Source organism: Abramis brama, assembly GCF_963993115.1.
Source record: "Abramis brama genome assembly, chromosome: 1".
Taxonomy (NCBI): Eukaryota; Metazoa; Chordata; class Actinopteri; order Cypriniformes; family Leuciscidae; genus Abramis; species Abramis brama.
The window spans coordinates 63199639-63222228 of NC_139963.1; the positions used below are offsets into that span (position 1 = coordinate 63199639).

The 22590-nt window shown below is 34.2% G+C and overlaps 1 protein-coding gene and 1 long non-coding RNA gene across 5 annotated transcripts; one reads left to right on the forward strand and one right to left on the reverse strand.

Moving 5' to 3' along the window:
- Positions 1-1192: 1192 nt before the first annotated feature.
- On the reverse strand, positions 1193-6157 carry LOC311091135. 3 transcript variants are annotated; one of them, XR_014608002.1, is made up of 13 exons: positions 4021-6157; positions 3745-3900; positions 3627-3661; positions 3432-3545; positions 3289-3353; positions 2749-2845; positions 2584-2664; positions 2414-2490; positions 2256-2336; positions 2068-2167; positions 1914-1994; positions 1720-1816; positions 1193-1633 (listed from the first exon to the last, which is right to left on the reverse strand). It is a non-coding gene; the product is annotated as an uncharacterized lncRNA (long non-coding RNA). The 3 variants fall into 3 exon arrangements; XR_014608003.1 differs by having other exon boundaries at positions 1914-2009; XR_014608001.1 differs by lacking the exon at positions 3289-3353.
- Positions 6158-15559: 9402 nt separating this feature from the next.
- LOC311092092 (uncharacterized protein) lies at positions 15560-21481 on the forward strand. 2 transcript variants are annotated; one of them, XM_084128414.1, is made up of 5 exons: positions 15560-16399; positions 16973-18771; positions 19012-19183; positions 19920-20112; positions 20590-21481. In XM_084128414.1, exons 3-5 carry the CDS (start codon positions 19014-19016, stop codon positions 21475-21477), a joined length of 1251 nt encoding a protein of 416 aa, XP_083984540.1. In that variant the 5' UTR covers positions 15560-16399; positions 16973-18771; positions 19012-19013; the 3' UTR covers positions 21478-21481. The 2 variants fall into 2 exon arrangements, with proteins under 2 accessions (XP_083984540.1, XP_083984539.1); XM_084128413.1 differs by having other exon boundaries at positions 16973-19183.
- The last annotated feature ends 1109 nt before the right edge of the window (positions 21482-22590 follow it).

Here is a 22590-nt window from a genome sequence, read left to right on the forward strand (position 1 = left end):
TTGTTCAGGCATTTTTCTAATCTATTGCGCTAATGCTGCTTGTTTTGATTTCATCCATAAGTACTTCTGAACCTATCTGTTCTTCATGTACATTCTATTTCTGCTCTTTTTGCTCTTCTGGCTCCACATTGGCTAACCATAAGTTACATTAGCATTAAGATATCTTAGCATGCTTAACTGGTTGAGATGCTAAGTAATTCTTTTGTGTGCTTATTGTGTGCTCATTCTTAATCTGAAGCCTCTCCTCTGCAGCTTAAGCGTAAAATGCTAAACCATGTGCCATGAGCCCAAACCATTGTGTTACAGACATAGTGTCTTTCTGAAAAGTAACTCATTAGAATATGATATGTGGCACATTCATATAAAGATTAACGCTTGACTTGATTTATTGAACTTTGGCATCTTGGTAAAAATGTAAAAAAAAAACAGTTTTCCCAATGGTACTACTAGATGAGTAACAGTCACATCACCCAGAGGTTGTGAGTTCGAGTCCTGTCCAACTTCATAAAATGGTTTCTGTATTTTCCAGTTAAGTATTTTTTTAATCTTTCTTCTGGGATTAGAAACATTGTTTATTCTATGTTGAGTCTCACCTGAAGTCTTGAGTATTCAGAAAGTTTTGTGATCAAAAATGATTTCTATAGCAGTCCTTGACAATCTACTATTCTTGCAATGTAAGCATTTTCTTCATATTAATACTTTTTGCCTTTATGTGTTCATTCTCATGTCAATTTCCTTTTATGCATTGTGTGTAGTGAGCTAGAGAGTAGAAGGGTGTGATTTGATGTTGTCATGGTCTAAGTAAACCTATTTTTTTTTAATTAAGCTGGCTTTTATAAATTAAGTTAACTACATAAACTATTATACATGCATTTGTTTGGTTTAAAGCTTTAAGTATTGTTAAAGTTAAAATTAACATTCAGGTTGGACAACGTTTTAACTATTGTCCTGAAGACACTTACTAATTTTAGTATTTCAAAACAATAAAAACAACTGTTAAATAATAGCATACTACAAATTAAATGAAAATTATGTAAATGCTCTATCCACTAAGCTGTTTTATGATGCACTTTTTGTAAAAGACACCAAGTTTGTGTAGAATCAATTCATATACTAAATATAGTCTATATCCATTTAGTACAAGTAGAAAATCACTGACAGTAAAGTGAAGTAAATGGCTACAGAGACAAAGTATATTTCAATCATTTTATTAAAAAGAATCTTTATTACATATTTATCTTGAACATGTGCCTTAATACCCCAGTGAGCAAGCCAAAAGGCGACAGTGGCAAGAAAAACTCCCTTAGTAGGGTGGAACATCTTGGATCAAAGGGTGGAGCATAATAGTAGGGTGGAACATCTTGGATCAAAGGGTGGAGCATAATCAGCAGAGTGGTAAAGGAAGAAACCTTGGGAGGAACCAGACTCAGCCGGGGCAGGCCATCCTCTTTTGGCTGGCACATATTAAGTAACTGTACATAGGCCAAATATAATACAAGCCATCCATTCAACATTGTTACTGTGGAGATGTATTCAGTAGTAAAATAAATTAATTGACTGCCTGCATACGTTTAAAGTTCTTTCAGAACATTTTCTGAATTGATAGTTGACAAGACTGTTGTTGTCACTATTGCTAGAGGGGAAAAGCAATAAAGTTATCAAAAATCACAAAATTATATGTTTTCAGTAACACGTTTGAATATATTCATTGTATATTACCTTTTTTAATCAGTTGTATAATTTACAGAAGTTCATGCAGTAGAAAATCTTGCGATTGGTATATGGGAGGAAGTTATGACTTGTGCGTTTCAGATATCTGCAAAGTTTACATGCGTTTAACAAACTGCTTGGTGAAAGTAAAAGGTTTACACAAAAAACATAGCCATCAATGTAGAAAATGTCTGTTAGCTTACCTTTTTTCAGTAGTGAAAAATTGTTTATGGAGTTTATGGACCTCAGAATATCAACAGTGGTTTTTGAGTTGTTGCACAAATCTGAAAGTAGATTAACTAGGGCTTGAATGAAAGCGTTTCAATTTCAATTTTGCAGACATGCAATGAAATATACCTTTTTTATCAGCTGTGGGCTTCTTTATAGGAGTTCATGGATCAGAAAATCTTGTGATGAGTACATGGAGGAAGTTATGACTTCAGTGTGTTTCAGAAATCTGAAAATATTACATTCATTAAATGCTCCAAGTGAAGTCTTCACATAAAATATTTTGCAGCTAACATAGACATTGTATGTTAACTTACATTTTTGTTGGTAGTGGACATTTGTACAAGGGTTTGTGGACTTCAGAATATCAACAGTGGTTATTGAGTTGCTGCACAAATCTGAAAGTGTACCATTAGTAGATTAATCAGTGCTTGTATAAAAGTCAACAACTTAAATTTACTTCAATAAAATGTACCGTTTTATCAGTTGTGAACTTCTTTATAAAAGTTAATGAAGCAGATAATCTTGAGATGGGTATATGGAGGAAGTTATCTGCAAAGATGACAAGCATTGAACAAACTGCTTGGTGAAAGTAAAGGGTTAACAAACATTTTCTTCTTAATGGCAATGTTTTTGTTAGCTTACCTTTTTGTCAGTAGTGAAAATTTGTATAAGAGTTTATGGACCTCAGAATATCAACAGTGGTTATTGAGTTGTTGCACAAATCTGAAAGTGTACCAATAGTAGATTAATCAGGGTTTGAATGAAAGCGTTTCAATTTAAATTATGCAGACATACAATGAAATATACCTTTTTATCAGCTGTGGACTTCTTTATAGGAGTTCATGGAGCAGATAATCTTGTGATGGGTATATGGGAAATTATGACTTCAGTGAATTTCAGAAATCTGCAAATATTACATTCATTCAACAAAGTGCAATAAGTGAAGTCTTCGCATTAAACATTTTGCAACTAACATAGACATGGTCTGTTAGTTTGTATATGGGGACATTTGACATTTGTATAGGGGTTTGTGGACTTCAAAATAACAACAGTAGTTATTGAGTTGCTGCACAAATCTGAAAGTGTACCATTAGTAGATTAATCAGTGCTTGTATAAATGTCCACAACTTAAATTTTCTTCAATCAAACCTACCATCTTAATAGTTGTACGATTCTTTATAAAAGTTAATGGTGCAGATAATCTTGTGATGGATATATGGAGAAAGTTAGGACTTTGGTGAATTTCAGAAATCTGAAAACATTACATTCATTGAACAAAGTGCAATAAGTGAAGTCTTTACATTAAAAACATTTCGCAACTAACATACACATGGTCTGTTAGCTTACCGTCATTTGTATAGGGATATGTGGACTTCAAAATATCAACAGTAGTTATTGAGTTTCTGTACAAACTTGAAAGTGTACAATTAGTAGATTAATCAGTGCTTGTATAAATGTCAACAACTTAAATGTACTTCAATAAAACTTACTGTTATATCACTTGTGCACTTCTTTATAAAAGTTCATGGAGCAGAGAATTTTGTGGAGCAGAGAATCTTGTGATGGGTATATGGAGGACGTTATGACTTCAGTGTTTCAGAAATCTAAAAAAATACATTTGTTGAACTGCTGAAGTGAAGACTTAACAATATTTTGCTACTAATGTAGACACTATGTTAGCTTACCTTTTTGTCAGTAGTGGACATTGCAGTCTATAAATCTGAAATTATATTGTTAGTTGATGTAGTGCCTTAAATATTTTCTTTTTAAACTATTAAAATGTACATAATCATGTCAACTTACCTTTTTATGTGAAGTTTTCTAGATCTTTTTTAGATGTTTTCTTGAAATCCTATTAACTTAATTGCATTTTATAAGACAACTGTAGGAATGCAGGCAGTCTTTGTGGATGCTTCCTATGCTGATTGGAAGCATCCAGTGTTGTTTGGATGGCTTAGACTAGGGCAGAAATTAGATCAAAAACAATTTTTCAACTAAAAACCAGAGACATTGTCTTAAAAAGATCAAGACAAATCAGATACACAAATTGAACAAATGAAATGCATAAACAACAAAAACCTTGACTGGATGTAGCTTTGGAGCTCCAGAAAGAAGAGCAATTATGGGAGGTGCTGGGTTGTGCCCGATGAACAATGGATAGAACTTGGTATGGAATGGTCAGGACTGTATGGACCTTGAAATCTCAAGATGTGTGTCACATGGTATGGACAAAAAAAAGAATAGACAGTGCAGTTATATACATTTCTTAGTTCAGCGTGCTGCATAAATCAGACATATTACCTTACATGACCAAACCTTTCTTGATAAAATACTAGTGGACTTGCAGAAATTACAACAGAAATAATTTTCTGAACACTTTAACTGTCATCGTCCCGTATGCAGATATACACTGTCCCGTTTACTCTAAAAAGTAGGATATGCATATTATCCCCTAATATATAATATTATCTTTTATATTGCCTTTTTTTTATTACATCACATATTTTAGTAGTTATCATAAATTAGGTATCATTTGAAAGCTTATGATCTCAGAATTCATCCTGTGAAAACGGTTTTGAAATTGGACATTGTGTTACCATAGAAATGGTACTCTAAATTATTTTATCAGGCTCCTCCACTTTTGGGCGTCATGTTTCATAATTTATGATAAAAATATTTTCTAATCTTGAGAAAACACATTGTCAGAAAGGTCTGAGCCTCAAGGTTCCATATTTTGTGACAGAAGTGATATTTGGACAGAAATTTATTAATTTGTTATGGTAGAATGCATACAGTTAAATTCAATGGAATTCAATGACACCCAGTGGCTATTTTTGGTAATACGCGTAAACATCTCATGGGAACTTAAATTTTTTTGATATCCAACTTCAAATTTGGAACACAACTTGGTTACATATGGCTTTGATTTATAGTAATTGTTTTGTAAAACATTTAGTAATATATATATATATATATATATTATATAAAAGAAAAATATTTAATAATATTTGATTTAATGTAAAATTAAACTTCAATAACTGCTTTCATTTCAGTAATAATCTGCTATTTTCTCCCTTTAAGACCAACTTGGGTCTATACTCCAAAACATTCTTGAATTACAACCACTTAAGCTTGAATAGTGCATTTTAATGTCCATTCTCAAAAAGGGGGGTGACAGGTAAGGGGTTAAGGCGAGACACTAAAGGGGAATAGGGTAAAATTTTAAAATAATAGATATCACCATGAAACTTCCTCAGTTGATTACTTAAAGTATATAAAAAAATGTATTACAAGTTTTAGAAATTTGTATGTTTAATTATGCAAATTAGGCATCATGTCACTAAATATGCACGATTTTGTATATATTTTCAGTAGATAGATCTGAACATATGATAAAGCCAGGTGCAAAATTATTTTTTCATTTGGTTTACACAAAAGATGAAAATAAAAACTTAGAGGGATTTCAGGATGCTTTCATTAACTAGGGAATCAAAATATACTGTCCATGGCCATAAAAAAAATAAATTTTCGCCATATTTTTTTATTAAAATGTCACATAAATCAGGCCAGGAATGATTTATTAACAAATCCCTCTGAAAATATCTTCAGAATACTGCTAAGTGTATAACTGGAAAGTTTGGTGTACATAGGTGCTACATAAGCGGAGAGGTTTCTACTGGAGAATGACAATAAAATACAAAAACTAATTTTGAGAAAACGGCAGTTAAAGATTTAATAGTTCTAAATGAGATTTCTTCGTTAGCTTTAAATCCCCCTTTGGACATTCACGATTGATTACTGATAGAAAGAAAATGCCCATATTTGGTTTACATGGCATTGTGCAGGAGACTCAAAGCTTTACAACTATCCCGGTCATGACAGACTTCAGTGAACAGACAGATCTCAGCATGTCATGTTGGAATACTAACTTCCTGGTAAATTCGGGAGAAACTTACTGCCGCAAGTAAACAAAATGTAATAAAATAAACATCTTCATTTTCAATGTTTTCTTTATAGCAGCTTGAAATAATACTTATTGAATTAGTAAACTAGCCCAAAATCTCAAAACTGACCACTGCATGAAAAATCGATGTTTTTGTCTGCTGTGTCTCACCTTAATGATATGATTTGAAATAAATGGTCTAATAACGTACCGTTTTCACTTGTGAACTTGAACAGACCTCCATGGACCTCAGATTAATTGTAGCATGGTAGGGGCACATAAAAGAAAAATGCAGTTATACAGTCTTCATTATGTGCCAGAAATGTCAATTACTTTACTGAAACTAGTACTGCTTCATGGTAACTATAATAAGTTGAAACAATTTCAATTGTAACATTTTCTGCATCTTTAATATAGACATGGTCTATTAACGTACCCTTTTCAGTTGTAGGACATTGCACATGTTGACTGTATCCATGGACTTCCAGTAGTTTCTTAATTGAAGATGATGTTAAGATGTCCTCATTGAAGTCTCCCATAATTACTTTCTTTCCTGGATGTTTTTCCAGCTCAGTAATAACATGTAACAGATTTTGTCGAAACACATCAATTTGATATGAATTAGGCCTGTACAGCAGAGCAGCATTCAAACTGATATGTGGAACTGAGAAGTACAAACATTCCAAATTGCAAGGTTCTGGAATGATAACTTTAAAAAACATGTTTTCACAACAGTAAATAGCAACTCCACCTCCTCGCTGTTGTTTTAAATTACTGAAAAGTGGAGTGCTGTTGTCATAGCACTTAGCTCTTGGATTATGCTTGAAAATAAATCCTGGTATTTGTACTTGGTCTTCAACTTTTAGCCATGTTTCAGTTAAACAAATACAATCTGCATTCATAAGTTGTCTGTGAGCTTGAATATCTTGAACATGAGCTTGAAGACTTTGCACATTGTGAAGAGCAATTGTAAATATACCAGGTGTCTTTGAGAAAGTGTGACTTTCTAATGGAAATTTTGGTATATTTTTCATTGCCAAGTCAATTTGATCATTACAGTATATTACAGACTCCTTGAAGTTTTGAATTATTAGTCCATTGAGAGTTCTCACACGACTCAATGCAACATATGCTTGTCCTGAAGTAAATATCTTGTCAAGGGATACGACAGCTTTATCTACTGTGAGCCCTTGCACTTTGTGAACAGTGCATGCCCATGCCAGTCTAAGTGGAAATTGGCGTCTTAAACCACCGTTGGTTGTGACTTGATCTTCTTGAACTTCAATTACTGTAGAATTTTGGGAAAATCTATGTCGTTGGTTTGATCTCTGAATTTTTCCCACATTTGGATCATCAAATTCCACATGAATGGCTGATGGAAAGTCATCATCATAATCATCTTCCTGTTTTTCACTTCTGCTAATATGGACAACTGTACCAAAGGCTCCATTCACAAGTCCATCCGAAACATCAATATTTTTCTTTAACATAACTCTTGCTCCAACACCCAAGGAAACACATTTAGCCAAACATGAGTTGAAAACGGTTGAATGAAATCCAACTTTTTTTTCAATCCTTCCAGTTTTTGGATTTCTCACAAAATCTTGAGCTCGAATACTGATTGCCTCAGGACAAACCTCATTTAGTCTCTGAATATTGTATTCATCAACCTCTTTATTTGTAGGAAATATATGAACATCCCCGCATTCTTCTCCTGTTTCACGTTGCTTCAACATGTTGATGTCACTTGAGCTTAGAGGTTCATTTTTTTTACGAACTCTCAGACGATTTAAGGTTTCAGCAAAAGATACATCTTGTTGCCGAACAACTTCAGTTAATTCAGCAATTTCAAAGTTGTTTTCCCAAAGGTTCACTCCTTTTGGATCAGCATAAAGTGGAGTTCCTTTGACAGGCGGCAGCTGATAAAAATCTCCTACAGCTACAAGACTTACTTTTCCAAAGAGGGAGTAATCACCAGTTTGTTTGATTTGTCTCAATCTCCCATGAACATATGACAAAAGGTGATGGTCAACCATGGATACTTCATCAATAATCAAAATCTGCAACCATCCAAATTTGGAACGCAGAGAATTGATTTTGTCATCACTTAGTGGTTGATATGGCAATTTGACATTAGCACCAATTGAAAAAGTGGTGTGTATGGTAGCAGCTCCAATGTTGTATGCAGCTACTCCAGTTGATGCACATAAAATCACACTCCTATCATCAGGGTTGTCAGACAGCTGAGACAAGAGTCTAGAAGATTCATAGCATATTGCTTTGATTAAATGGCTTTTTCCTGTGCCTGCTCCACCAGTAACAAACAAGTGAAACGGTTCAGGATTTTCTCCATGCAGTTTTTGTAAACACCAGTCGCGAACTTTGTAAAATATCGCAGACTGTTTAGCATTTAATGATCTTAGTAAACCCAATGCTTCATCTCGAGACATTGCAGCATTACTGTTTTCAATCATGAATGCAGTTCGAGGGTTTGCTACAAGATCTGGAATAAGTGTGTCAGAATCATCTTCTTCAGGAAGTACGTTTTTCTTCTTTAGCTCAATACATTCATGGCGCTCCTTCTCTGTTTCAGGACACAATGCAGCCCAAGCATCTTCCAAATCAACACCCAGCTCCAAGACCTGTTGAGCTCTGTCCATTTCATCACTGTCCTTTTCAAACAGTGCTCGATTAGAATCAACAATAGATTTTACTTCGGTCACATTTCTTCCACATTTCACAGCACCATTGTTGTAGAAATCCTCATAAGTGTGGAACTTATCAGGCTTCAGCTGACAATCTTCAAAATGTGGTAAAAAAAGTTGTAGTAGTGAATGATAGTACTTTTCTGGATCTTTTGTTGGTGAAAATCTTGGATACCTTATTACTGCAGGTTCAGTTCGAGTTCTTCTTACCATATACCCACAATTGTTGTTAAGCTTGATCACATTTTCTTTATTTTGTGAAGATAGCTCAGATGATGACAATATCCTGTATTCTGAACAAAAACTGCCCAGACATAGAATCTCAAAATGTTCTGTTTTTGGTCTACTCTTGTATCGGTCAACCAAACTGTTCATCCAAAAACTGTTTACTTCACCAGAATGGTCATCTTTGTTCTGGAGAACACGCAAAGGCAAACTCATCTTCACAGGATCTGTTCCAATTGGAATAAACTGGACTTTGCGAGAGCATTCTTTCAAGTGCATACCCGTTAGGCGGTACACTGCCTCTTGAGCTGAAACTTCTCTGTTGTGTAGATATACACTTCCCAACATTTTTAACGATGATCTTGCTTCGAGATTTCCATTCATAGCTTCATTTTGTGCGCGTTGTAACAACAGTCCCATTTCTTGTTCTGCTTTTGTGATGTAACTAATAATATAAACCACTACAGAGTAAGCATCTGTGACATACTGGATATCCATGTTGCCTTGCCATGCGCGCAATAAATGAGGGTTATATTGATTTACCCAAACATCTTTTGGACTTCGTTTCAAGACGACACTTTTCTTTTTAGAACATTTCTTGTACGCCTTCTCAAACACAGCTTGATTAATTCCAATGGATTGGAAAAAGGCATCGGCTGAATCAAAATTTACTCCAGATTCTGTTAACACAGTTTTCATTTTCTTCAGAATTGCACTTGCAGTCTCATTTCCATCATTGCCTTTCAAGTCATCTCGTATGGCTCTTGTTATAAATGTGCGGCTAGATGGAGGTCGTGGAAAATTAAATCTACACACTGTGTTTTTCTTCCGGCATGTCTTGGAATGTCTGCTGCTGTGCTTTTGAACACTGTTCACAGTCTCATAAAGTTCTGCGTCATCATCTCCTGGTGTCTCACAAGTGATGTAATGATCTATGAAAGCAGCAACCAAAGCATCATTGTCTTCATTGTCTTCATTTAACTTTGGAGCATTTTCAACCCAAAACAGACAATGAACATGAGGAGATCCACGCTGTTGAAACTCTACACGATAAAAGTAGTCTTTTATCTTTCCAATAGGTTGAGCGGGTGACATAATGACATCTTTCAAAAAACAATGCCATCTATAATCAAACATCCTTGCAGCAGTGACTGGGTTTCTTCTAATTAGTCCACATTTCTCAGACCAGTCAAGCTCATCAACACTGACATTTTTCTGTTCTTGCTCCAGGATGGTGTTGATCATTTCAGGCCATCTGAGATCAGCAGAGCTAAAGGATGCAAAGAAAGTTGGAATACCTAGTTGTCTTATCAGTGCAAAAAGGTCTTTTTGAGTTGATTGCCAATAGGGTGGCGTTCCACGGACTGGTCTCAAAAACTTGTATCCTTCATCATAATTCAATATTTCAGCCAATGACTCTGGGTTTGTGAGCATATCCGAAGTTACTTCTTTCAACAACCTCTTGTCCGACCCTTTTCGCAAAGCAATGGAAACATTAGATACAATTTGATCCAACTCTGACATATATTGTGCATAGAAAATGAAGTCTGTGCTTTGTGCAAAACGTCCATCTGCGTTGAGGATTCGTGCATTTAGATATCGTGACAGTGTGATTTTTTTCTCTCTCTCATCATGGAATGTTGGACCACCAGTTGGGAAGAGAACAGGGAAACATTTTGCTTCATTGCTTTTATCAGAAAGTAATTTAATAGGACTGTTACCTTCAGCTGGTGCCACATTTAATATATCTTGAAAATGCTGATCAATTACTTCTGAACCAAGATTGACAGGTTGTAAACATGTGTCTGACAAAAGACCACTCTGCTCTTTGATGTAAGTCAAGTCTTCCTCTGGCTGTTCTTCAGTATCATTTTCCTCTTCACTCTTTTCAACTTCAGCTTGTTCCTCCATTTCTTCAGCAACATTCTCTTCTGGTTCATTCAAAGAGTTGATCCATTGTTCATTAATCTCCACATCCTTGTACCATTTATTGCACCTGATCAAACATCTCAGAGCATTTCTAACACGATCAGTGTGAACATGCTTGTACTCATAATGCCCTTTGTAGGTTAACTTGCGCTTCAGTTTTATCCTTATCATCTTGTCATCACATTCATTTCGTGGAAGAATATTTGACACATCTGCAGTATTTACAGGAACACACACCACAGGTCCATGGCAGCCATTTTGTTTTCCACGGGGAAGACAGAGTAACTTCAAAAAAGGAATATTACGTGCCACAAGATGTTGTTCTAAGGAGTTAAGACACTTTAGTTGATTTGGAATGTCCACCAAATGCATATTGTTAGCAACACTCTCTTCAGGCAGTTTTCCACTGATGATTTTTCGATGACAGGTTGGACAAATCCACAATTTGCACCTTGGAGAAAAACCAGAAGGATTATGACATTTTTCATCACAAACATGTACATACCTCAGTGTGATGCATCTTCTTGCCAAAGCAGCTATTTTTTCTCCTTTCTCTTCATAGCATTCTGGTTTGCATTCAGTAACCTGCTTTCTGAAAAGTAAACGGTGACAGACACAGCACACAAACTCTGGACCTCTACTCACTTCTTGACGAAAACTGGCAATTGTAACACCAATGTCTTTGTGTTTTTCCCTTTTTTTTGCATATACCTCACAGCCTTTTTGTATTTTACTGAAATGAAAGTTTACATCTTTGTGATATTTTGTCTTCAAATACTCACGCACTCTTGCTTTAAAGACCAAGTTTTTAACATATTTATTCTTAGAATACTCACGTACTCTTGCTTTAAAGGCCAGGTTGTGAAGATATTTTTTCTTGGAATACTCACATACTCTTGCTTTAAAGGCCAGGTTGTGAAGATATTTTTTCTTGGAATACTCACATACTCTTGCTTTAAAGGCCAGGTTGTGAAGATATTTCTTCTTGGAATACTCACATACTCTTGCTTTAAAGGCCAGGTTTTGAAGATATTTCTTCTTGGAATACTCACGTACAGTTGCCTGAAATGAGACATTATTTTTATATTTCATCCGAGAATACTGACAAACACGTTTCTGAAACTGAATATTGCTTGAATACTTGGCCTTAGAACGTTCACGCTTAAACAAACATGCATGACAATCTTTTAAATATTTATCACGAAGAACTTTAATTTTTTTCTGTCTATAATCTTTATCACTACAGTATTTTGTTTTGGCATAGTCAATTTTATTCTGTCTGAAATCAATGTCATTATCATACTTGGACTTCTGATCCTTCAGTTTTTTCAAGTATCTCTCTTGGTCATTCTGTGCAGCATCGCTTACCTTCCTTTTACGCAGACATGGCATTCTCACCTCATTTGAAGTGGCATTCCCACACTTCCCTGCGCAAATGTCTTGATCTCTGTGCTTAACACATGTCACAACTTCATAATGATTACCATTACGGTTTTTCAAATATATTGCATTGTTTGCAATTACCTCTCCAGTAGGTTTGTGTGCATTCCACCGTCCATCATTAAAAGTCATTATGGTTGTTTTAAACAGATCAGCAGAAGCAAAGATGTCAATTTCAGTGACCCATGACCCAGAATAATAGACTCTAGATTGTGTCAAGTAGTCCTCTACTGAAGTATACTCACTTCTCACATACCTCTCAAATATTGAAGCATTCATTTTCAGGTGTTTGACAACTGCACGACGAATCTTCAAATGCTTGTCCTCACTTCCACAAATTGCATATGCCAGTGATCTGAAAAAGCAGTTACCATCTGGTTTGATACTCTTTGTCTGACACGGACCTGCAATGGGACCAAAGTTTGTTGCAACATCACAGTCACTGTTATCATTTGTCAGAAGCAAGAGTTCACATAAAGCTTGCTGATCTCTAAGAGTCAAGGGAGAAAAAAATATTTCTGGAATTGAAACATCAGTAATTATTATGTCATCTACTACAACATTTTCAACATGAGATTTTTTAACCCGTTTCTCAGAGACCTGCTCATCCTGCTTTTTTCTTCTCCCCCTTTTTCCTTTACTTGGCAACACGTTACACACTGGTTGCGACATTGAAAGGTCAGTGCTTCTTGTATTTTGAACTTCAACCTCAGGTAATTGAAAGTCAGATGACCTTACCTCAGTCGTCACAGATTTGCATACCTTGGGTTTGCGTTTTAAGACTTCACTGTAAAGTGCTTTACCGGAAGAGCATGGAAAACTGCTGCGGTCTGCCTCCAGGGAGTGAGACTTTGTAACCCGTTTCTCTGAGAGGTCATCTTGATTTTCTCTTCTCCCCCTTTTTCCTTTACTTGGCAACACATTACACACTGGCTGCGGCATTGGAACATTATTGCTTCTTGTATTTTGAATTACAACCTCAGGTAATTGAAAGTCAGATGACCTTACCTCAGTAGTCACCGATTTGCATACCTTGGGTTTGCGTTTTAGAACTTCACTGTAAAGTGCTTTACCAGAAGAACATGGGAAACTGCTGCGGTCCACCTCCAGCGAGTGAGAAACTTCAGAATCTGCATTTACAAAAACTCCAGTTACCTCAAATCGTGGTGCAGTTACCCCAAATGAATGTGCCATCTTATTAATGTAGCCATACAAAGATTCTATGGTGTCGTGATAAGCAACACAACTTGTCTCTGTCATGTTAGCATGAGAATCAACAAAGGCATACCATGAACCCTCCTTAATAACTGCACATGTGTTGGCACAGATACATAAAAGGAAAGCATCAGCACTCAGTAGAGCTTGCTGAAGAGCTACATCAACTGGCATGGCCACATTTATTAATGCTGCATCATAGTCATCAACATCAACAAATCCAGTGAGAGACTCTGCATACTCTATTGAAAATACTGTATTACCCAGAACATGTCTCCTTGGTAACTCATGGACTGCAGTGTAATTCCTACCCACCACTTCTCGGTCATTTATGTTACCCTGATTTCGTAACCATTCATAAAGGTGTGTTCCTGCCACTAAGACACCATCAAGATCTTGTCTCGTCCAAGTCAGCACGTTCTTCATCTTGCTTGTCAACACTGCTGTCAGACTGATGGCACCACACTGTCTGCCACGTGAATTTCCAAATCGGGCATCACCTTGATGAAAGGAACCTTGAAGCACTGATCTCTGTGGAAATTCAGAGAATACAGCTGAAACATTCAAAGCATTATCATGAAGTTTCATAGAAATTAGGTTTTGTGGGTTTTGTCTCATTTTGCTCAAGTTTTTTTCAGTTTTCTCAGTTGTAAAAGTTTCAAAGGTTTCAAAGGTTTGTACAGTTTCAAAAGCGTAAAGGTTTTGCTGAAGAGGGCTTTCTATTCTCATTCTCCCTCTTTCCAGACGGCTCATCTGGGCCATTTGTTTAAGGGGAAGCGGCGGAACCCCTGCCATTTTTTCAAGAGGAAGCGGCCGAACCTCTGCCGAAAGAACCTGCATATCCTCCACCAGAAGATTCTCCTGGATTTGAGGGTGCGATGTTCTTTGGTATGGGTTACACGATGGTCTCCCGGTAAAAGGGAAGAGTCTTCCCTGTATGTCAAAGGGACATGATGTTCCCTGTGCCTTTTTCTTTAGAGGAGGCGACCGAACCTCTGCCAATTTATTAAGAGGAAGTGGCCGAACCTCTGCTTGACTTGTTTTAAGAGGAAGCGGTGCAGCCTCTGCCTGACTTGTTTTAAGAGGAGGCGGTGCAGCCTCTGTTTGCCTTTTTTTAAGAGGGGGTGCAACCTCTGCCTTTTTTTCAAGAGGAAGTGGCGGAACCTCTGTATTTGCACACCATTGTTGCGCAAGCTTCTTGGCTATGCGGGCCCTTTTCATAGGTCGTGGCATCTGTAAATATAAACAAGAAGATTATGTATACTTGCATAACTGAAGTTGCCAGTTTTACAAAACACCCAAAAATACTTCACTTCATTACACTATACTGATTTTCTATCCAATTTCACATAGAAATATTTAACAATTCTGAAATAAATGTTTACTTGAAAATTAAGATATTTGATATGAGTGTATGTGAATATATATAGAATTTAACTTAATGTCTGTTAACATATACATTTACATATTTTTTTTTTCACATAAACACTTATCAAATATTCTAATTTAATTATATATATGCATGTATGAAGACTTTAGATGCAAAAGCCTCTAAATGCCATCTGACATTTTCTTATAAAAATGATCATTTTTTTATCAAGCTTGTATGTTTATGTTGTTATTTCACTTTTATGTCAATGAAAATTACCTATTAATCGTCATTAAAGTGAAATAACTGATCCAAAATAAAAAAGCTTGATAATAAAAATGCTCATATATTATATTATATTATATTATATTATATTATATTATATATATCTTAGTCTTAGCCTAAATAATGCTGTTTATATAAATGTTTGTAGAAGCATGTGACAGCCCTTCATGAGAGCAACCATTTTGTCAACATTCATTAAAAATACACAAAAAACTCTGATCTCTAAAATTCTTTCTACAACATACCCATGAGTTTCATACAAAAGAACTAAAATTGTACACTGATGTAATTTCAAAACACATTGCTTAATTTATGACCTGCTTAACCTCACCTTGTCAAGAAACACAGAAAATAGTCTCCTTTTTTGCCTGTCTTATAAACCCTCACTAATTGCTCAACTTAATTACACTAATTGCATTACACTAATTACACCACTTAACCAATCAAATAACCAATTACTAATCATTATTATTATTATTACACTGTAGCCTCTCCTCTGCAGCGGTTTAGTTCAGCATCTTCTAAGTGGTGCAATATGTTAATCCACATACTACAAATCCTGAGCCATTCTGATCATGGGTTCAAATCTCATATGGCATATGACCATACTGCAAAAGTATTCCTCTCATTAAAGTGAGCACAAATAGTTGTGGTAAGATTGAGGCTTTGTGAAACAGTTGAACCAAATGTTCCATAATGCTTTGAATCAATCTGACACCTAATGGTCATTTGCAGGTTTTGATCTGAAATTAACCATTAAAAAATGTGTTGTTTTTATTATTGTATTTTTCTCATATGAAGCTCTTAATCTGTAGGCTCCTCACTGTGCATAATGTTATTCTGTTCCTGAAAAATGAATATTGATAAAACAAATCAAGCCATTCATTAAAAAATATTAATTTCACTGCTTTGGAAGAAGCTAGTGTAAAGAGGGCCAGCTAGCCTCCTTGTTAGAGCACCTGACTCTCACACCAGAGACCAAGGTTCAAGACCCACACAGAGCAGGACAAGTAACTTAGTAGCCTACAATGCTTGAGGAGTTGTTTAGCAAGTTGGGAATGAAGAAATATTAATTATATTTTATTTTTTTATGATGAACTTCCTAAAACTTTTTTCTATGACATAAAAGACTTTTGATTTCCTTGTTATACCTAAATACTTGTACGAGTGAGTCATGCAATATTTTTGTGGTTAGGAACTATAAATTAAGGTGTTTCATTAAATGGGACACTTATCAGTGTTGCACACCATGCCTTTAGAGTGTCTGAGTTACACAGCCTCGGAGAGCACATGGACGCTGTTGAGACAAGACGCTCTTGTTTCCTTCATTCTTTCCAGCTAATATTGGTATGTTTAGAGGTGTTCATTTGGTTAAAGTTCACTGAGTAATGAAGGCAATATGTTGCTGAATTTATTATATGTATTGTGAGTTTTCAGTGACGCACATGGAGCTAACAAGTGATCTGTGCACCGTGTATAATGTGGAAAAAGATTTGCACAACTGATAATATTCTGATCAAATTGTCCCATGTCATTTTTCAGGGTCAATAAATACAATCATTGGAAGCCATCTTGCTGTCTGAAGTGTTTAATATCTTCAGAACTAGATCTGCTGGATCTGATAAATCCATTCTGATTTATCAAACTATTTCTAACCTATAGTATTGCAGTTTTGCTCTTCATTTCATTCCATTTAATGTGAATTATATTTATTTACCAACAACAAATAGAATGCATGAGTTTCCTTGCAGTCTTTTTAATTCTCAATATACACATGGCAAAATGTGAAAAAAAAACTATACATTTTCAACATGCAGATATTTAATCAAGTATGAAATGAAATGGAAACTACAAATTCACAGTTGAGAAAAAAGCTTTAAGCTGTAGTAATTGCAACTTTTTGTCTTTATATTTCTGCAGTTGGACGTGCTGACTTGGAGAGTTGCTCTGTCAATTTGTGTTTCCTGGATGGCACAATGATATTTGTCAGTTGAAATAGGATGTGTACTGTGTGGTTTGATCAAACTCTTTATCTTCAAAGTATTGTTCAGCCTGTCCAGCTCTTTCAGTAGTGTCCTCATTCATCACACTTGTGTTGATCTCCAGTGAAGCTATAGGCTCAATTAATGATAAAGTCATTGTATGTAGTAACTTTCATTTCTAGTAGTTCAAGCAGAAAATCAACAATATCATCATTAGATCTGTTGCATTTTACATCAACCAGTGTGCAAACAATGCTATTTCAATGCTATTACTGTAAAAATGTTGTCAGAGGTAGATTTTTATGATGAGGTTTCTATGTTTTAACTTCTATTGCAGTTGGTTTGAATTGAGTTTAACATTTTGGACACTATGCCACTTATGCCACTTTTTGGACGCTTATAGCCACAAACTGAATAGTGGCATGTTACTAATGTGATGGTTTAATTGACAGACATGTTAGTTATTTGTGCACCAATTATTTCACAATTTTGAATACCCTTTTGTAATTGTTTTAAATAATCATTGTATTTGTTTTTTTTTTCATTTACTCAAAATAGTTTTTTAACCCCTAATGTTTTTAAATACACTTTATAATTAAATTGATCACCTCAGCACAGACAATACAAATTTGAATCATTTTAAACCCCTAATCTTGTATTAATGTAATTCTTAACATTGTCTACATTCAAAATTGTCATATGATACCATTGTCAAGACAATGTTCATGTTCAATGTTCAATGACTGAATTATACTGCTGTTTTGTCACATGCTGTAAATAGTTTTCTAATCTGTTTTTAAATGCACAATTATTTTAATTCAAAAGTTTTTAAAATGGAGTTTTCTTATCCATATGATTAATGCTGAAAAAAATCAAGGTTTATTCACATCCATCTTTCAAATATAATTGTATTTATTTGTATATTAAACACAACAAAATGGTACAATTGACTTTTGTTTATTTAAATAGTCAACAATTTCATACATCACACATTTTATCTATTTATACTATATATTCAAATTTACCAACACAATTCAATACTACAGCAGGGCTCAAAATACATACATAGAAAGTAATAGTTCACAATTCAGCACCATATGTATAAAAACCAATGTGTGAACAATAACAAAACATGTCTTCAAGTTAGCACATGACATTGAGCATAAAGTAATTTCAACTAAACATATCTGATATACTATATATGTTCATCACCTTCACGTCATCAGCAATCACTGATAACTCATCACCTGCTTGTCATTTATCACCATAGACACTAATATTCATCACAGCTGTCTCTCTTTGTCTCATCATCACCTTTTGTAGTTCCATTCTGATCAATCATCCTTTGTGCATTCTTGTCTATTTAATGTGTCTGTATCCTGCCATATGTTCACCTTGATTAAGAGAAAACTGTTCCACACAAAACGTTCTAGCTTTGTTCAGAAGGAGATTTGTTCAGAAGGAGATTTGTTCAGAAGGAGATTTGTTCAGAAGGAGGTTTGTTCAGAAGGAGGTTTGTTCAGAAGGAGGTTTGTTCAGAAGGAGGTTTGTTCAGAAGGAGGTTTGTTCAGAAGGAGGTTTGTTCAGAAGGAGGTTTGTTCAGAAGGAGGTTTGTTCAGAAGGAGGTTTGTTCAGAAGGAGGTTTGTTCAGAAGGAGGTTTGTTCAGAAGGAGATTTGTTCAGAAGGAGATTTGTTCAGAAGGAGAAAGATTGTTCAGCCTGCACCCTGACACACAGGTTAGTCTAAATATACTTTTAATGATTTTTAAATTCAGAATATGACTTTAATATTTTATTTATAATATTTTGTGTAATTTCAAAGATACTCAAACTAAATCACAAAACATATGTCTCATAATTATAACCACATCATGTTAAATCATGTGACTCCTGTAAGTGATAATCATATTATTAAATCTTAATTTTTTTATTTTTTTTTATTTTATTTTTTTAATGTGCATACAATATTTCTTATAGATATGGCAAGTCCATCAAATGTTGTTGGATATATACACAACGTCACTGACATAAAACAGGGCCCCAAGAAACATTTTTTTGACGCAACATTACAACAAAAAGACATCACATCAACAATCAGAATATTCAGGCCTGAACTACACGGGCAATTCAAATCATCAGAAAATGATCGGTGAGTCAGTTACATATGTTGTTCTTATGAAAAGTACATTCACAATGACCTTTTAGCTCTAAACGCATTCTTAAAAATGGTTCTAAACCATACCATGTTAAAATTATTTGATTCATAAAAATTGCAGAACCCTTCCAGCTAAATAAACAATATTTGTAATGAAAGCGCTAGAACCCATGGTGTTATAAAAATACTTTTATTATGTTAGATTATTCTCATTAAAATTAATAACTGTATGTGATAAATATTTATTTGATTAATATTAATTTATATTTTTTCCTTTTTGAATTTATTAATATTGGGGTTTGTTTCACCCCTCAATCTTTGAGATGTAATTTTAATTTAGAGCCTCAAGATTGATTTAGTGGCTTTAATGATCTTGTGACTGGGATTGTTTATGCATGAAGATTGTATGAAAATTTGAAATTTAATATAAAAATACATTTTAAGATGCTTTAAATTGTTAGAATTCGAGTCTATAATATTTGTTTTAATTATGAATCTTTGATAAAGACATTTATTTTATTTAAAAAAAGAGGGAACAGACAACCATGAACTGTAACCTAAAGATCCATTTTAGTATATGACGATTTATTAGTACCATACAGTTATAAAAAGAAATGTTACTAAAGTGCAAGAAAACTTAAAACAATCATCTTTTTAGATTGTGTGACTTTACTCTTTAAACTGTATACCAGACAACTAACTATATTTCCTTAATCCATGCAACTCCTAGGAGACCCATTAAGCTGGAGAATATTGTGATACAACCTTCGCAGCTGTATTCCGGGAAAGTAGACATTCTTTTCACAAACACGTCTAAATTATTGTGTATAAGAGATGCTGGATTCATTTACAACACGCAAAAAACAGATCTGAAAGTGTTTACATTGGAGCACATCCTTAAAACCAGCTCCCAATATGAACGAGTAAGTACATTTTTATAAGAAAATTTGAATGTACAGTATCTATTTTAAATGGACTTAATCACATATTACTTAAACATTAACCACTATAACAGAAATACCCTTATAAACTTTGATTCCACAACTTGAATTTATATTGAACTAAATTTATGTGTGCATGCTGACACGAGAGAATTTTCAAGTTTGGTCCTAACATTAGGGGCTGTTTAGCCACACTTGCACATTTTACACTTCAAAAGAACATTGAAGCTGCATTGCACACCACTGTCTTTCAAATATATGGTGTGACTTGGCAGTATGATTTGAAAATGTATCCACAGTCTGCTTTTAAAGATAACTCCTATGCTTATTTATATACATATAAAAAAATAACATTATTTTAAATATACATACATGTAATTGAAATAAACATGTTACTGAAATTGAAAACGAGCTTTAACATACTGTTTTACTAATCTGTGTAAATTTCTCTTTCAATAGGTACTACTCAATGTCAAAATCGCTCAACAGGAGAGCGAGGGCCACAATATAATGAGAGATGGAACTTTCCTGGAAAAAACCATTTACACTGTTTGTGACGCAACATCATCTGCAGAACTGACTGTGTGGGGCGAGCACTGCCTTGAAGTTGACCGGTGGTACAGCATGTCAAATATCTCCGTAAGACAATACAACAACAAACCATACTTGACTACAACCAAAGACACAGAATTCAGAATCATTAATTCTCAAGACACTGCAGTCCTTCTTCCAACCACATCTTCAAACAGTCAAAACTGTGAAATAATTGGCGCACAAATTACAAATACGTATATCTGTCCATTAAAACACCCTATCAATATGTCACTATCAAGCTCAAAAATACTGTGTGAGAAATGTAAAACTCAATTCAAATCAGCTGCAATACAAATGAAAACTTTCGGGAACTTAACAATGAAATCTACATCTGGCAAAATATTTACAGCCAAAATTGGCAATAACATTATTGGCACAATCGTTGACTTAAAACGCAGTAGATCTGACGACGATATTGTTGATGCACTACTTGAATTACCAGAAATGAAAGTCACAACACATAATGATTTTATCATAAAGATTGAGCCAATTAACACCAACACAATAACTGATGATAAAGCTGGACCATCTACACCTTTCTTCCAAGATACAGACTTGGATCAAGACATTCTTCAAATTCATACACCACCACAGAGTACACATCCTACACATCCTACACCAACTGACACATCTGATTATGCAATTCAAGACACACAAACTGACATTGAGACGCCATCACCACCAGTACAAGAGCCAAAACACACAAATAAAAAGTTGAGATCTGTAGGCATGCAATTAAAAACAAAAAAATGATTTTTTTTCCCGCTAATATATATATATATTATTATTATTATTTTTTTTTTATACCTTTGCAGGTATTTCTCATTACCATTGTTGGTATGATTATATTTGATGCATCTAATGTGTTTTTTTTTTTAATTTGTAAATTTATAATTTAAATGATAGTGTGGAAGAGAATTTTTAATTTCTTGTTGAAAATATACTTTGTATTTAATTGGTTAAACTAAGACCAAAAGTATCTCTTAAACAATATATTTTGTTTATTCTTGTGATCATATTGTCAAGTGTTTATAGGTAGTGTTATATTATATATGTTGATGTTACCCTTTTGTTTGATACCTTTGCAGGTATTTGTGATTACCATTGTTGGTATGATTTATCATTTATTTATGTAATGTGTTATTTGTATTAGTTTTTTACTTTTGCAAATATTGATAATTGATTGCATGGAAGAGAACTTTTTGATTTCTTGTTGAAAACATACTATGTATTAAATTGGTTTAAACTAAAAGCAAAACTGTCCCTTTTTATAATACAATCTACTTTGTTCATTCTTGTAATGCAAATTTGAATTTTCAGCATCATTACTCTAGTCTATAATGTCATATGGTTTACAAATCATTTTAATATACTTATTTTCTGCTCAAGAAATGTTTCTTATTACAGAAAACAGCAATGCTCCTTATTGTAGTTTGAAAACTGAAATACAGAATATTTTAGACATGTTCAAAAAAATTGTTAGCTGATAAATAAAAAAAAAAAAAAAAAAAAGAATTTTCTGCATGAAAATGTTTTTCATTTCATTTGGCATAAACATCTTGTTCAAGTATTTATGTATTCATAGGTAGTGTTATGATACATATTTTGATTACCTTTGCAGGTATTTGTAATTACCATTGTTGGTATGTATCTAATGTGTATTTCGTATTTTGATTACTATTTGGAGGTATTTGCGATTACCATTGTTGGTATGATTATATAATATATATAATTTTTTTTTCATGTAAACATGTTTAAATAATGATTGAAATGACTTTATGGAAAAAAATCTATTTATTTTTGCCAAATATATTTTGCATTAAATTGATCTAAACTGAGTAAAACTGTCCCTTATTTTTACTACGA